This window comes from Mytilus californianus, unplaced genomic scaffold (assembly GCF_021869535.1).
Source record: "Mytilus californianus isolate M0D057914Y unplaced genomic scaffold, xbMytCali1.0.p SCAF_35, whole genome shotgun sequence".
Classification (NCBI taxonomy): domain Eukaryota; kingdom Metazoa; phylum Mollusca; class Bivalvia; order Mytilida; family Mytilidae; genus Mytilus; species Mytilus californianus.
In genome coordinates, this window is record NW_026262685.1 from 915,743 (window position 1) to 932,235 (window position 16,493).

At 32.0% G+C, this 16,493-nt stretch overlaps 1 protein-coding gene across 1 annotated transcript; it reads right to left on the reverse strand.

Annotated features, from left to right (window-relative positions):
- Positions 1 to 226: 226 nt before the first annotated feature.
- On the reverse strand, positions 227 to 9,049 carry LOC127736684 (putative transcription factor Ovo-like 1). Its single transcript, XM_052247262.1, has 5 exons — positions 8,716 to 9,049; positions 4,908 to 5,332; positions 3,869 to 3,950; positions 3,382 to 3,561; positions 227 to 2,891 (listed from the first exon to the last, which is right to left on the reverse strand). Exons 1-5 carry the CDS (start codon positions 8,876 to 8,878, stop codon positions 2,587 to 2,589), a joined length of 1,155 nt encoding a protein of 384 aa, XP_052103222.1. The 5' UTR covers positions 8,879 to 9,049; the 3' UTR covers positions 227 to 2,586.
- Positions 9,050 to 16,493: the final 7,444 nt, after the last annotated feature.

The window sequence follows — 16,493 nt, forward strand, 5'->3', positions numbered from 1 at the left end:
TCGCGGACTTAACGTTTTTTTCGTAAAAATGTTATGTAAATGGCAAAACAGGCTTAGTGGAATATATAGGCACGTGAACAGGATCAGGTTACTAACAATGGGATGGCGTAACTATGCATATAGAGTGCAACTAAGCTATGTAGAAAAGGGTTTGAACTCGACTGTAATAGTATGAATTTGGGATAAATTACACCAGGCTTCAAATTTTAACAATACAAATAAACAATTAAAATATTCTTTAATATTTATTACATTTTCATTAAAATTTAAGTTAATTCTTCAAACAAACAATAAAATATTATTCAAGGTTCAACAAACTGTATATGTACATGTATAAATATTTAAATTTACATTTGAGCAAATTATTTACAGAAATATACAAACTATGACAAATGAAATGTTTATATTACTATAGAAAAAAAACTAATCTGAGCTCTGTCCATACAGAGATATTCAATGAAAAAAAGTTTTATGTAGTTACAATATTTGTATAAAAATAGTTCTGTAAAATAAAATGTACACTGTAAAATATAGTATTTGTTTTATAAAAATTATTTTCATTTATCAAATACATCATTTATCAATGATATATCTTCTAATTAATAGTATTAGAGGTAGATAACAAAAAGATTATGTACAATTACATGTATTACAGGAAGAATGTCAGTTTATGCTAATTGATTGCTTCAGTACAGTGTGCTAATATTGCAATAAGGTTTTTTCAACTGATAAAAGGTTTGAGTTATTTCCATTTGAATAATTGTCTTGTTTTGCTCTGAAAAATATGGCTGCGTATTATTATGACTTAGTCATACCACATGTATATTATGATTTAGTCATACCACATGTATATTATGATTTAGTCATACCACATGTATATTATTATGATTTAGTCATACCACATGTATATTATGATTTAGTCATACCACATGTATTTTATGAGTTAGTCATACCACATGTATATTATGATTTAGTCATACCACATGTATATTATTCTACAGAACATGCAGCTGGTGGCATCCTTATTTGAACACAATTCGGTAATTAACATCCATGGACGTGCATGCATGTGAGCGAGCATATGAAACGTTATTTTGATACTCATTTCCATACTTGTGATACATCATTTAAATGTGTACGTGTAAAGAAATCAAACTTCGAAAAGAATGAATATAGGGTGAATATGTATGGGATAAGACACCAATGGAATACTTGGAAATGGAAGATTGAACAGTAGAACAGTGCTAGCATTGTTGATACATAGAAAGTTCCAACAAAAACACTCAACAGCAAAAAGATTATTGTTGATTGGAGGTCAAAACGATGTGGTAATTGAGGAGATCTACTCTAAAACATACGAATATATATTTACATTGTTGATAAAACTTGCAAGTGTGAAATCAAACTATTGCACACAGACCTGCGAATTGCACGGGATCCGTTTGATGATAAAATTGCATATTGCACCAATGATTAGCACTTCTGTGCTAAATGGAAAACGCTGAATGAAATGGAAAAAAAATAGCTGTCAACACTTTGTATCTGTGGATATGTAAATATGACGGCGGTACAGCGATGTTTGTTAAGATAGTATGGGATGTAAGAAATAAATGACAAATTTATTTCATACATTTCCAAAATGTTGTTCATGTCGTGCCATTTTCAAAAATAAAATAACAATTTAAGGTCACCGAAATTGTTTTATAGCTAAATGTTGTAAAACAATATTCAAATTGTGTAAAGGATTATACAAGGAAAAGGCATGATTATGTGAATTGAAAGAAAACTAAAAAAAAAGATTTATAAAATAGCTCTTTTCAAATGTTGTTATAAAATACTTTATTTTGCTTGCTATTTCACCAAGTAGAAAAATTTATTTAACGTTCCATTATAGAAAATGATTATGTGAGTTATCTCCCCTTACAAGGCTGAGGTTTATATTTTTTTAATCAATAAAAAATATTCTGTTTTTGTAAAAACAGTATTAATAATAAGATAAATCACACAATTTTCTTAATTCAAATGAAAAATCTTACAAATTAATTGCATCCTTGCTTTGAAATTAAAATTTTTAATTGAAAATCTAGACTGATCGTTTTATTGCTATTTTACGATCCAAGGTGGCGGAATACCCCCATACTACCTTAAAGCAACGCAAGTCTAGGTTTAAACAGATATGGGAGTGGAAACAATTGGATTCGCATGAACCCCAAATGATGCGATACCAGCTGCGTCGACAGGGTAAGCGCCACCTAGTCATACATGCATCATCCTTCACCCGATTACAAAGTCATATCCTACAGCAACTTAAAGTAAAAGACGTAACCCAGCGATAATAAAGTCACCATATTTGAAAAATATAACCATTGAAATGTCGTGTACAAAGCGACCATATTTCTATATGATCGTCTAAGAAAGTAACTAAAAAATGTACTAACTTTTCTACAAACGGTTAAGAAACAAGTCTTAAATTTCAGGTTGCTGATTTGATTTTAGACATGAGAGATTTAATATAGAACCACATACATTTCAGCATTGCATACTATCACCACGTAAACTTGATCACACATTTAAATATAAATATATTTAGTCCCTTGATTGTTCGTAACATCTTGTTCCATTGCATTGGATATCTGCATCGAACTTAAATTGGCGTTTATCATAGAACTTCATCAGCACAGGATTATGAGGATGAAATTTTTTAAGATGGAGGTAATGTAATCCTGGATCGCTCTCTGCATTACCACAGTCTTCACAAACGTACAACTTCCTTCTGCGTTGTTTATGTACAAATGTATAACTGACACCGTGGACTTTTTTACCGTGAGATTCCAAAGAGCATCGCTGTGTAAAAGCTTTACCACATCTGTCACATTTATAAGGTCGCACACCTATATGAAGTAAAAGTATGAGGTAATGTTTCTCATGCAATAAGTCACTAGTATTTTTGTAATAGTAAGAATTAGTTCAGCAAAATCATTTGAAGAAAGATAACTCAAAATATAAATGTGGAAAGTCCTTGGAAAATGACTTATGCTCATACGTTTTTTGTTTTCTGTTTTTTAATCGAAATGTTATTGACGTATTTCGTTTACTGGTTCACGTGGCAACGACAGTGATTGAGGCAATTTAAAGTGTCATATTTTGCACGTTTCTGATATAGTAAAACCAAGATGAAATAATGAAGTGTTTGAGTGTTAAAAATTTTTGAAGCACGTACAACAGTTATAGTATACAGTAATCCAAAGTATTTTCGAATGCTTATATTTTAACGCTAATGACTTTTATCTTACTTTAATATTGGTACCATGCATATTCATGTCTTAGCTGTTGTTTATTAAAAAAAAATACATTTTCGAATGGCATTTGCATATATCTTACCCGTATGTGTTCTCGTGTGTCGTTTCAGATCGAACGTGTCATTGAATCCTTTCCCACAGAACGTACATAGAAATCTCTTCACCTCACTATGACACTTCAAATGTCTGTTTAGTAGTCTTTGTAAACTGAATTCCTTATTGCACATACGGCATATATATTTGTTGTCTTTGGTCTGTTTAACTGAAGAATACATACAAAAAATATATATTACATCTATTTTTATTTAGTGTTATTAAAGTGTTGAACAATACAGTATGTTATTTCCTCATTTTTGTTTCGTCTTTTAATAAACAAAATTATTTCAAACACCTTAACCAATATTTTATTCGCTTTTGTAATAACTTGCTTTGGGCTCGCTAAAAATAAAATTGTTTATGTAAATTTAAAATATTTCAATTATCATTCACATAAGAAAAGTAATTCGTTTTATAGAAAAACAAAAATGCATTAAATTTTTTTTTAATGAAACCGAATCAGATCGACTCACCATGACCTGTCGTCAGATCTTGTGGAACATGTGCCAATAACGGATTCTTTATTCCGTAACCTCCGTTTACAAGCTCTACACCCTGTAAGATACAAATGAACATACATATGTACACATATACAATTATACCGTAGTTGCATACAGGATTTACTGTATGCAATTTTTACAGGAGAGCTCTAAAAAAGGTACCGAAAGAGAAAATAACTTACCGGTTTAAATTTTCATCTCAATATGCCTTTCTGTAACACATTTCTGAATAAACTTTGAAATTCAAATGCGTAAAAAAAGTTGCAAGAACGAAAAAGGCAAACATTCTAGTATGACTGTGTACAATTCTTCGAGACATGACAAAATTGACTATGATCACTTATTTTCTCAAACGAAAGGTATTCTATTTATTTCAATAATATTCTAAAATGTATTGAAACTGTCTGGCCTCTTCTGTTCTAATCGAATGAAGCTTTAATGTAGCAGTTGTAAAATTAATTCGAACATTTACTTTCTGGTGATTTGACAGTATACACAGTGGTAAACTTAAGACTTTTAAAAAAACATTTTCATAAAAAGAGAGCGGTGGATAAATATAGAAATATATCGTGTTTATTTAGAGGAGGTTTCTAAAAGTAATGTTTCAAATTTATAACACGCATACTTTTGGACATCAGCGAATAAAATATATCTGTCAGTTGTTTGGGAATTTCCTATTTTGTTCATTTGTGAAAAAGATCTAATATTACCTTGTAAATGTATCAAAAATGTACCAAACAAATGTATTCTTTATCGTAAATTCATTATGTTATAAATATAGAAAAATATCGTGTTTATTTAGAGGAGGTTCCTAAAAGTAATGCTTCAAATTTATAACACGCATACTTTTGGACATCAGCGAATAAAATATATCTGTCAATTGTTCGGGAATTTCCTATTTTAATCATTTGTGAAAAGATCTAACATTACCGTGACCTTGTACATGTATCAAAAATGTACCAAACAAATGTATTCTTTATCGTAAATTCATTATGTTATAAAATAACTATACCGGTAATATTTTGAGATCAATATCTTTTTTTCTGTATAGGTTATCTGTACATATATCAGGAGTTAGTCTGTTGGTAAGGCTGTCATACTCCATGGATACATCAGAGCATGGACTTGGTATAGACGACGGGGAAGTAGACATAGGCGAACACAGTTCATGTTGTCTAAATGGGAATATAGATAATGGCGACACAGGACTGTAGATGTTCATTTTAGGCGGGTGTTGGACATAGTGATAAAGATCAGAATCCGGAATCAATGGTAGAAACATTCGTTGTCTCTCGGGTTTCTTTATAATTGGCATATCTTGCTGCTTTGGAACCAAAGATTGACATTCAGTAGTGCATTCATAGACATGTTCTTCAGAAATTGTACGTAGCTGGCATTCTCCCAAATCTGGTCTAGATGCAATATCGGGACAAACATCTATAATTGATAATAAAAAGGCACTTATCAGAGAGTAATTTATAACAAGTTTCGTACATAGAAATGAAAAAAACTCGATGAAGTGTATTTTCATATGAAAGCCAAATAGGGATCAATGTTCGAAAATATATTCCCGTTTAATGAAGTTAAAAACGACCATTTGTCAAATATTCGCATAATTAAACACATATAAAACATGTAAGATATCTCCTGTGGCATTAGAACGTTACCTTTCAAAGGGTTTAATGAAATGCTATTACAGAAACGCTGTGATAAAACGATAAATCATAATGGATTATGATATGCTATTAAACGGACGGCAGATTATACGATACGCTATTAAACGGACGGCAGATTGTGTCGTTTGTCAACATCTTCGTTTTTTGTTATGTCTCCGTGCGTCTCTTAAAACAGAGAATAAACATTTTGAAATAAAACCATCGGTGCAAGGAATTCAATTTAAAAATCCACTCCTGGGTTATTATATATAAGTATCACAAATATAATGAGATGTTGGTCCATGTTATGAAACTAACGACCCATCACACCCTACATGACTTCGGCCTGGGGTTAGTTTTATTATTAACGTAGGACGGATGCATCTTCTTAACTATATTTTTCAAAAATAATAATATTTAAAGTTTATTTTATATCTACATGCCCATAAATCTTATTGAATGTTTTGGGGGACCTTCTTATTCGCTTTACATTAATGTTTTATTTTTTTATGCGATGTTTTATAAGGAAATAATAAAATGTTGTAAAATTTTTTTAATAGAATTTCATTACTAACCTTTTTATTCCTCGACAAAACACGGTTGTCAGATTTATATATAAATCAGTGAAAAAAGATTCTTCAATTTCATTTACTCTATTTTTCTGTCAATTTAAATTTTATTAAACTGCAATTTATGAGAGTACACGACCCGACGAACAGGTGTGAGGTTTTACAATAAAGCGACAATGTTTTTGTCATATATTGGAAGGTATTGTATATCAATGATTTACATCCAATTCCGTCAGATTTACGATATTGTTAATAAAGTCCTTTTCAAACCCCACCCTGTGGTATTTTAATACTAAAATATAAAATAAAGTGTAAAAAAAAAGATACGACAAATAAACTCTAAAAAAACGCAAAAACCTAACTTTTTCTTCCTCCTTCAATAAATGTGAATGAAACGCAAATGACCAATTTCAACGAAACAGTTTGGATATTTTTCATATTTAGAGACTCTTTAGATGCAAGGAAAAAATATCTCCAAGTGTAGGAAGCCGTTGATCCATCAGTTTATAAACTAGAGACTCTAACAAGCTTGTGGCATTAAAGAGCAAAAACTCTATTAAGGAGTTGACTAATATTTTGGCCATGTTGGCTTATTTGTAGATCTTGTCTTTGATCTTTTTTGCTTTTTAAAGTGCCTATCTATCTAAAAAACGAAAACAATGGTAAAAATCGCCATTTATAGACAATAACTCCAATAAGGAGTCGTCTGACAAATTCGGCCAATTGACTTATTTGTAGATCTTGTCTTGCTGATCATTTTCTCTCTGTCTAGTATATATAATAGTTATCAAGATAAGAGGAAAAACATTTTAAAAAAATGCATTTCACCCATATGTTCTATTTTTAGCCATGTTGGTTGGCAGGCGGGATCACCGGACCCAAATTTTGAACTTAATACCGCAAGGATGATAATGGCTAAGTTTGGTTCAAATTGGCCCTGTAGTTTCAGAGAAGATATTTTTGTAAAAGTTAACGGACGTCGACGGACGACTGACCCCAAGTGGTGAGAAAAGCTCACTTGGATCTATGGGCCAAGTGAGCTAAAAATAAGCAATAAAACAAAAACAAAAACAAACAAACAAAAAAATAACAAATTTAAAATTAATCACCTAAAAAATCAGTGTTGAACATAAATCCTCCGTAAGCATACTTCCACGGAACTAATTTATAAATGAAAAGTTCATTTTATATATTTGATGTTTTGCATGCTTGTTCGAAATAATACTCTATAACAATAAATAATTTGGACATGGCAACTGAATAGCTGTGATCATATGTAAAATGAAGTGTAACTTGATTGGCTGGTCACAGGATGAGATTTTGTCATGCGCACCAAACATCTCCCTCAGGTAACATCCCATAATTACTGTAATTATATACTTGAACAGTTACATTAAATATAACTGTCAAAGATATCAGTGTCTATACACTTTGTTTATTTTACATCCATTCACGATTTGTTTTGTTTCCATTTAAAAGATTCCTCTTAAATCTTTCAATTTTAAGCATCTACACACCCAAACGGTTTTTCTAATTAGTAAGATAACTGAATACACATTATAGGTATATCGCTAAGTAAATAATACCATGCTGACGATAATATACTTGTGGGAATCTAAACAAACTCATTTGTTCGCAAGTGTTTCTTCTATTAACAAAATCCGTAACTGAAGATGTCTAACTGTTTTATATAAAAATGGAAGGTTTGAATTCCTATCAAATGTTATAAATGTAAACCGCTTACGGTTTTAGTTGATGCATATTCAAAATTAAATTCCTTTTTATCAATTATTTCATATCTAATGACAATTTCTCTCTCTAATTTTCAGTTTGGTGCATGTACATTCGGTAAATCTTTACGAAAACAGTATCATAATTTAATTCAATATTCACTCCGTTTTTCGTATACATTTACGGCAAGAATATCGAATACAGAAATATTGGTGATATAACAAGTTTCATCTTAAAAATGTTCAAAATGAAATAAAGTATTTAATGTTTAAATGGCATTTTGTATGATTTAATACAAGACTTATTGTTTATGGTTAAGACAGGTTGATAAAGATCGATTAAATGCTTAAAATGTTAACATTCGTTAAGTTTTCTTTTTTTCCTGTTTAGTAATGTATTGAGTCGAGTCGGATAGGACTATATTTTAAGACAATAATCTTGTTCGGCATAAACTAAATTCCTTATTAAATACTTTAGCTTGAACTCAGGTTTGCTTTCTACCAAACTGTTTTCCAAGTTGTTCAACCGTTATTATTAAGTTGTGCAACTTTTGGGTTTGTAGATATATCTGAAAACTAGCTGCTAGCTTGGATTTAGTTATTTTTTGTTGAATATTTTACTAATTTTATTTTCTTGCACCATAGGTCAAACTAAAAATTCATTATGGACGTAGCTGTTGGTAAAATTTGTAAAGTTGAAATATAGAAATTTAATAATAACTTTCACAGAAATTAAGTATTCATTAAAAAAAACATATTTCCCCTAAAACAAAATATATCCTTAGCACTCTATCCTCCTATGTGCATGTCCATGTTATCCTCTGCTATTCTTAGAGCCAGTTTAATTAATATATATTAATATTTACCTCTAATGACATTATCCTTAAGATTCAAATCATCTTGGCTTGAGACAGCTACATTTAACGTACTATCATCTGTTTTATCTTCATCCCGAAATGTTCGTAATTTGGCACAACACAAACTTCTATTCCTCTTATTATATTTCTTAATTAGGAAAGATTTTGGCATTTTTGTTTTATTTTAAAATGCTTTTGACTTCCAATTTGTCAACATATGTTATGGTTAGCCTACGAATCTGTTTTACAGCATTGATGTAGTATACAAGTATAACGGGCTTATTTTCCGCAACCTTTTATATACAAATCATCTATCCGTAACAATGAAATGATACACCTTCCCGTTTAACAAACAGTTTGTCAATTTAAGGTATCTTTTAAGAAAACAACACAATGAGAAGGATGCGCTCGCTGAACCGGGAAATATTTTAAAAAGCGTTATAGTAGTCTATTTTGATGTAACTTACTGATTTTTTGTAATGTTTTAAATGAGCGAATGTCTTCACCTATGTGATATAATTTAGAAATCATTTACATATTTTAAAGCAATTTAAAACTATGAAATATATTTATTGGTAACTATCATTTTTTTGCTGTGGTGAGTATTACTCATTTTGCATCGCCCTTCGAAACGCTTCCAAACAGCTTATAAAATATCCCACGCTTAACAACCGATATTTTCATCAGTAAAACATCGTTTTAATGTCGGAAATTGTTCACTTTCTAAAGTTACATCCTATAAATGCAGTAGCCTTTGATTTGAATATACCTGCAGGATTGGTTTTATTATTGAAAAAATATAAATGTTAATATGTACTAATAGACAATTTATTTTCCTGAAACACAGAATTTTGAATTTCTGAAATCAGATTGTGGTATTTAACAGTATCTACAGGAAACTCCTTGCCTTGATTAGTTTACAATAGGATCCCGACAGACCAGATCTATATATTATTAGTCCAAGATTTTACGTTTTAGTGCATTTTGTTTGTTTACCATATGATGTCTGTTTGGCAATCTTACACTTTTGTACTTGTTGAAATATTCATTGACAGATAGTACTTCTGTGATATATCATTTCCATTTAGGATCAATATCAATCTACACAACATTAAGGTTGTCCAAAAATGCTGCAGCTTTGTTATTGTTAAATGTACTATTGAAATCATAAACATACCATCTGTCATAAGATCGCTCGAATATAACGACATTGTTATTTTATGTAAACACGTATGAAGCATGGAACCGATTAAGTTCTCGTGTGAAGCGCATTACATGTAAAAACATAAGAACTACGGCACAAATCCTAAGGACTATGGAACCAATCCAGTTCTCGTGTGATGCGCATCAAATGTAAAACAAGCAAGGGCTATGAAATCGACCAAGTTCTCCAGGGTATCGCCGTAAGATCTGTGGAACCGATCAAGTTGTCATTAGCAGCGCATTTTACGTATACATGCTTGGTCTGTGGAACCGATCAAGTTGTCATCAGCAGCGCATTTTACATATACATGCTAAGTCTGTGGAACCGATTAAGTTGTCATCAGCAGCGCATTTTACGTATACATGCTAGGTCTGTGGAACCGATCAAGTTGTCATCAGCAGCGCATTTTACGTATACATGCTAGGTCTGTGGAACCGATGAAGTTGTCATCAGCAGCGCATTTTACGTATACATGCTAGGTCTGTGGAACCGATCAAGTTGTCATCAGCAGCGCATTTTACGTATACATGCTAGGTCTGTGGAACCGATTAAGTTGTCATCAGCAGCGCATTTTACGTATACATGCTAGGTCTGTGGAACCGATCAAGTTGTCATCAGCAGCGCATTTTACGTATACATGCTAGGTCTGTGGAACCGATCAAGTTGTCATCAGCAGCGCATTTTACGTATACATGCTAGGTCTGTGGAACCGATCAAGTTGTAATCAGCAGCGCATTTTACGTATACATGCTAGGTCTGTGGAACCGATCAAGTTGTCATCAGCAGCGCATTTTACGTATACATGCTAGGTCTGTGGAACCGATCAAGTTGTCATCAGCAGCGCATTTTACGTATACATGCTAGGTCTGTGGAACCGATTAAGTTCACGTGTAAAGCGAATTAAATGGATTATGGAACCGATTAAGTTCACGTGTCAAGCGAATTAAATGGATTATGGAACCGATTAAGTTCACGTGTAAAGCGAATTAAATGGATTATGGAACCGATTAAATTCTCGTGTAAAGCGCATTAAATGAAAGAACGTTAGATTGTGGAACCAATTAGGTCACGTGTGCTCCAAGCAAAAGTTTTACCTGACACATATATTGATACGTGTCGTGCATAAAGAAACATTTTCTGATTTGCTTTAAGTATATATTAAACCAAGTGTATTGGCTACATGCTTATCTCTAAATCTGAACTTACTCTAAAAGCAACAACGGCTGTTTCCTCTTTTGTCATCGATATAAGAGTATACCAAAATTAGAAAATTTGAAACAGACGACTTTTATTCCTCTTTGAATATTTTTTTCTTTATTGATGCTAATTTTGTGTCAAATATATGGAATTTAAATTTATAGTTCGTTCTCAAATGCGTCTTGTGTTTAAACGAACGAAATGATTGTTTTTATTACAGAATTATATTGAGTTAAGATTATCGGTATTAAATTGTTTTAATCTATTTTTTTTACACATTTAACAATACAAATACTGAATTAATATTGAAATATAAATCATTTAACATGAATTAAATAAAACCAGTCTCAGTGTTGTTCAGATATTAGTCTTATAAAATAATATCAATGATTTCACTTTATAACATTGCTGTTTACATTGCATTACATTGCATATTTTTTTTTATGTTTTTTTAAGTAATGTTGGGAGTTTAAGCATGTTAAGAGCTTGTTTTACAATGTGGGCGCTTGACTATCGCGTCGTTTAGATCTTTCCATTTGGTTGAATAAAAATCTTCACAAAGTTATATTTATTGTCAAAATGCGCATCCGGTGCAGTAAAGTTGATACCGTTAGTGTTATTTTACTTTTTACTATTGTTGTTTAAAAGAGTCCAAACTGAACAAAGGAACAATCAAAAGTAAAAGAGGAAGAAAAACATCATTGCCAAAAAAGAAGAACTAACTAAAAAGACAAACAACATGCATTCTACAAAACACTTCACAGAAAATAAAAGACTAAGCAACAAGAACCCGGCTATAATCGGCGGTTATCTTTACACCGTGTTTTATATATTGATTTGCTGATTATCAGTGTAAAATATTATGTCACTATGACCTTCTTTTCTATATAAAAATAAGGAGATGAGGTATGATTGCCAATGAGACAACTATCCACCAAAGTTCAAATAAAGTGGATGTAAGCAATTATAGGCAACCGTATGGCCTTCAACAATAAGAAAAAACCCATACCGTATTAGTCGGCTATAAAAGGCCCCGACATGAAAAATATGAAACAGTTCAACTGAGAAAACAAACGGCATAATTTATAACAAAACAGTTAACGGAAAACAAATATGACAGACATGAACCAACGACAACAACTGAACGAACTGCAGGCTCCTGACTTGGGTCCGGCTTCCTCCATAAAAGCTGGCCACCACCATATATCCAATAGTCCTGAAAGTTGCGTTTAACACAAACAATCAATTACTGTTAATTAGATACATATTTGATGATTTATATAATCTACAATATTCTGTTTAAATCCCTACACGTAGTAAAACAACATTAAGATACATGTATTACTAAAACCCACTGGAAAAGTTCAATGGCTTAACAGGTATACATGATCATGTTGCGGGATTAAAGTATGAAATCTCAATCCCACCTTTTATATTTTAGCAATGAGTAACACACATTGACAAGTATATATAATAGCGTTTAATGAAAATCAATTCAGAAATTCACTTGGAAAATTATAAGACTGGTATCTTTGGTGAGTTTTGTTACAACCACTTTGTCGATGTTACTGCTGGTGAATGTTTCCTCCCCCAGGGGCCCATCAGCCCTGTAGTCAGCACTTCTATGTTGACATGAATTATCATTGATATATTTAAAGTCATATGATACTTCAAATTTAAAAAAAAAGTTGAATATGTTTTATATACTTTTAATATAAAACAGGTGTACACATACTTTCTTTTAATCGAAAATCCTTTATCTTATCAAAAACTGAATTATTGTCTTCCCGTACTTTAATTCGCCGATAATTTGTTTTTATCTTTATGTCAAATACATAATGCATGATTTTGTGAATTTGTGTCGTTGGTAAGTATATCAGCTACGTTTATATATCTTGTCTCCAGTTTATAAGTTATGAATATACATTTACATGTATAATATATTTGAAGTAATTCGGGAAAGGCCGAAAGCAACAGTATGTAAACAAGCTAGAAATACAAGATGTAAATCTGATATCTCCGGTATCTTCTTCCCTATAATCAATCTGTAGTATAGAAATGTGATATTTTTCTATAGTGAGTAGATTTGTATTACAGAAGTGACTTTCTTCCGCAAATACTTTCATTTTTGATTCGATCATATATTTATATTTTCAGTGACGAGGCAAATATATACTTCAAAGGAATGTTAAAACATCCTAACCAGAAGATTCTGGCTTATTCTTTTGTGCATTCAAAAATACCATTGAAATGTACTTATCTGCTTACAGATCATCAAGGGAACGTTGGTAAACGTATTGTCCAACAGTCAGTCGGATTTCCTATGGAAACCAGCTGTATTAATTTTCCTGTCGACTAGTTCTTATATTCGAACGAGGCATACCTAGTCGTGTTATTTTGATAGGGATATTGGTTTTGTCGTTTTTTCCTCGACGTGCGGGTTTTAATCAGATACTAAAGAAATACTTTTCTTCGTGGTAATATGTATCAGTTCTCGTGGTTATATGTATCACTTCTGGTGGGAACATGTATCAGTTCTCGTAGTTATATGTATCACTTCTCGAGGGAATATGTATTAGTTCTCTTGGTTATATGTATCACTTCTACTTCTCGTGGTAATATGTATCAGGTCTCGTGGTTTGTGAACACATTCTCCGATAGAGAGGTTTTCAATTCGTGATTTGTGAAAACATTGTCTGACGGAGGAATGTCACTTCGTGGTTTGTGAACACATAGTCCGATGGAGGGGTTTTCATTTCGTGGTCTGTGAACATTTTGTCCAATGGAGTGGTGTCCATTTCGTGGTTTGTGAACATATTGTCCGATGGAGGGGTTTTTATTTCGTGGTTTGTGAACATGTTATCCGATGGAGATGATTTCACTTGGTGGTTTTTGAACACATTGTCCGATTGAAAGGGTTCTCACATTCATTTGAAATAAATAATAAACATGTATCCCGTTTGGTTTGATTTCCACTGACCTTTATTTTTGAGAGATGCTTACGAAACTAATTGAATGTGTTTGTAATCAGTACTTAGAAAAAACTCCATTTATGGTGTTAAATTCTCCATGGAATTCTAAATGACTGTCTTATGGTATTGAATATAGTAATATAAGAAACAATTATTGTTGGTTTAAAAACAAATCCCACTTTGATTGGACCCTTTATAGAGTATGACAAAATGAATGTATATTAACAAATACTACCCCAAGGGTGATTAGGTCTTATTCCGGTCGGCAGTAAAACCCATGCTAAAGTGGGGCGTCCGTCTGGCTGTGCGGGATGTACAAGTACGCAGCCACGTCCTGTCAGAAAGGGGACGTTTAATTCGATCCCTCGTGTAAAGAGTTAATTGAACGTTAAGAACCCTTGTAACAACTCTTTGAGGGGTCCTTTGGGGGCCTGTTCATGTCCAATATACCCTCATTTTCTAGTGGCAGTTTTTAATTCGTCCATCTTTATTCCAAATTTTCGCCCCTGAATCGAAGTAAAATAGTATCAATTTCATTGCATCTGCTGCATGTGGTCTGTTGTCATTATTTAATGGAAATCGCTCTTAAAACTCAAGTAAACTTCAAAAGAAAGCATAATGGGCGGACGGACGAAAACAATGATATATATCCCATATTTCTTTATAATGCTCTTCTTCAATATACATCAATTGATAACTTAAGGTTGAATGTTGCGTCAGCGCGAAATGGCAACATCGCGACTAGAGCCTCTTATAAATATTAACAGAAATGGATATAAAAAGTTTAAAAGACGGAACCCAAACCATGACAACGCCATATCAATATTTATGATTATAAAATATGATTGCATTTACCGGTATATATTAACGTCTATACGGATAATTAGATCTCGACAAAAAAATCGCAGTATCTTAACATAATATTAAGGTTTAGGCAAAGAAAATGATAGGAAATGATACGCTTAGTTAATAATTACTCAGTCTGTTGATTGGTTACATAATTGTTAACAGGATATTCAGTACATTTAATAAATGATTTAATATCTCTTTAATACAAAGTAACTGTAACAGTACTTGAAATTGGTTAAATTGCAATAAAGATGTTAGGGAAGAGAAAAATAGATATAGATAAAAACACGTGACTTAAATTTTATATAAGATTCAACGTGGTATGTTGCACCTAAATTTTATTATAACTTTTTCTAGAATAGCTACTTTCATTATGATTTTATACTAAATATTAGAATATAACAATAAGGAGATGTGGTATGATTGCCAATGAGATTACTATCCAGAGATGTGGTATGATTGCCAATGAGATTACTATCCAGAGATGTGGTATGATTGCCAATGAGATTACTATCCAGAGATGTGGTATGATTGCCAATGAGATTACTATCCACCAGAGTTCAAATGATGTGGATGTAAGGGGTTAGAGACAACCGTACGACCTTCAACAATCAATTAAAAACCCATACCGTATGGTCGGCTACAAAAAGGTCCCGACATGAGAAATGTAAAACATTTCAAATGAGAAAACTAACGGCCTAATTTATAACAAAACAATTTACGAAAATCAAATATGACAGACATGAACCAACGACAACCACTACTTTCATTACGATTTTATACCAAGCACAAGAATTATAATTGACAAATTAAAGAGGTAATGTCTAAAATTAATACCACAGAATGACTAAAGTCAGAGCCTTCTATTCTTGTCTTTTATAGCAGCATGTGTCAATGTATTTTTTTCAGAGTCCTAAGGCTTGTAAACCAAGTGGGACAATTGACGTGTTCTTTTCGTGTTATGGTTCTTTTAAATGCATATATTTTTTTTCAAATTAAGTTTCATGGCGCCAACGTCCGCATATGTATCGTTTACATACAGGCACTTGTTAAAGTATATGGGTAATTTTTTTTAGAGACAAGTGCATGTTCCTTTAACCTACCGAATTCCTTTAAAGGAATATTCTTGCTTTAAAAAGGGTGCCGACGGCCGGAAACATTTCCTACAACTTATCTTATGGAACGATTGACACATGTTTTAGTTGTTTTCATCACAGGCACTTGTCTCTTAAAAAAAATACTTATATACTTTAATATAACACTGTCTTATATCAAAGTATATACTAGGTAATTTATTTTTTAGAGACAAGTGTCTCTGGATTTCATGTTCATTTAAAGAAAAATGGTGCATGCAAAATCTCTAACTTCTAATTCCATATCATTGAAAACGAATACCGCATTAAATCTACAAATGGCCTCGGCATGGCAAAATGTAAAATAATTCAAATGAAAAAAACCAATGACCTGATTTATGCTAAATGAATAAACGATATATATATATGTCACTCAGCAACAAATGACAACCAAACTATTTACTTGTATGCAAACGCAAACACATTTCGTAA